At 39.3% G+C, this 1,549-nt stretch overlaps 1 protein-coding gene across 2 annotated transcripts in view; it reads left to right on the top strand.

Annotated features, from left to right (window-relative positions):
• Positions 1–1,549, top strand: part of LOC106522976 (inactive dipeptidyl peptidase 10) — a 62,573-nt gene that overhangs the window by 29,631 nt on the left and 31,393 nt on the right. For both annotated transcript variants that reach the window (XM_014016248.1, XM_014016247.1), the window contains exon 5: positions 718–789. In XM_014016248.1, the coding sequence (XP_013871702.1) occupies positions 718–789 (72 nt within the window). The remainder of the gene's footprint in view (positions 1–717; positions 790–1,549) is intronic.

Below are 1,549 nucleotides of genomic sequence, written 5' to 3'. Positions count from 1 at the left end.
TTTTAATCTATTTTCCTCATTCAGCAACCTATTAAATTTCTGTTATGTTTCATGTAGGAGAAACACACATTTTTTTCAGTCAGTATTTAATACAGCTGGCAAAGTAAATTGTCAAAATATGTATTATGTGCTTCTGTTTTTTTTTTAATTCAGGAGATTATAAAAAATCCTTCATTTTATGGGAAGACCCTCTTGATTGAAGAGAAAACTCTGCCTCTTTTAAAAAAAAATGGCTGCTTCTTAATTGTTAATCAATCAATAAGATAAATCAACTTCAGATTAATTCCTTATCAATAACTTGCATCTTTAAGGAATTAACTTAATTTATATCTACTCATATTCATGTAATAAAGTGTTTTAATGATTTGGCCGATTAATTGATTAATCGAAAAAATAATGAACTGATTAATCGATCATTAAAATAATCGTTACTTGCAGCCCTAAAATAATCTTTAGGCTGCGTTCTGAAATGAACCCCACCAAATCCAACAGTTGTTTCAACAATAACGCACAAAGAAAATCAACGTTTTATTTTCATGTTTCCACACTAAAATCTTTCAAGTAAATATCAGTTTTTAGTCCGATTAACTGAATTTCCTTTACTTCATGAGCATTTTCTCGATCCCTCCTGTATTCTTCCCTTCACTGGCGTACAGCCGCCCAAAGTAAAGCAGGAAGTAGTTACAGCATTTCTGCTAACTCTGCCTTTTTCTGCAGGACCTGATCTCGACTAAATTCCAAGTGTCTGCAGACAAGAGGTTTGTCCTCTTGGCGTATAACATTCGACCGGTAAGTTCCACGTTAACCACAGACACGCTCCAGACGCCATCCTCGTGTTTTTTTTACATTCACAGTGCGTCCACCGTCATTAACCTTCCTTTTAATATCAGCTCAAACAAAGCTCCTCCACATGTCTGGAAGGCCACTTGTGGCTGTTAAACAAAAGTGACATGCAATTTCTATCACTGAAACAACAGAGAGAGAGGGAACACAAAGGAGTGTGTGTGTGTGTGTGTGTGCGTGCGTGCGTGCGTGCGTGCGTGCGAAGTCGGTTGCCACTACTGCAGCAGTCCAAGGCTCCACAACGCCTGCCCGCCCGCTGAACGGCCAGGATAACAAACGAGGAGCTGCATATTTAAAGCGGCTTGTTGCAGAAGCTGCAGCGTGCGGAGGGAAGCTCAGATGGAGGAGATTTGCTGCGAAGCTGCAAAGGAGTGAAGAGGAAGGAGATCAGGGAGATGAAGAGGCAAAACTTGAAGCTGCAGTAATGAAATCGCCCCTGCAAGTTCAGCGGGGAATTTTAATGAGAACTTGTAGAGAATCACGATTGCAGATGGTTTTATATAAGAGAGAGAGAGAAAATAAAAGAAAAATTCTGCTTAGTTTACTTTAACACCACATTTTCCCACCCTCCACCTGTATGAGCCCACGCTGCAAAACAACAACAACAAAAAACCTGCATTGTTGTTACTTTCGTCCATAAAGGCAAGCTGGATAATGTGCAAGTAATCTTCCATGGAAGAAAACCAAATTAGGAGAAAATGAAGGT

The sequence above is a fragment of the Austrofundulus limnaeus genome, unplaced genomic scaffold (assembly GCF_001266775.1).
Source record: "Austrofundulus limnaeus strain Quisiro unplaced genomic scaffold, Austrofundulus_limnaeus-1.0 Scaffold141, whole genome shotgun sequence".
Taxonomy (NCBI): Eukaryota; Metazoa; Chordata; class Actinopteri; order Cyprinodontiformes; family Rivulidae; genus Austrofundulus; species Austrofundulus limnaeus.
The sequence above is the reverse complement of the archived record's forward strand: the minus strand, read 5'-3'. Positions and strand labels throughout refer to the sequence as shown.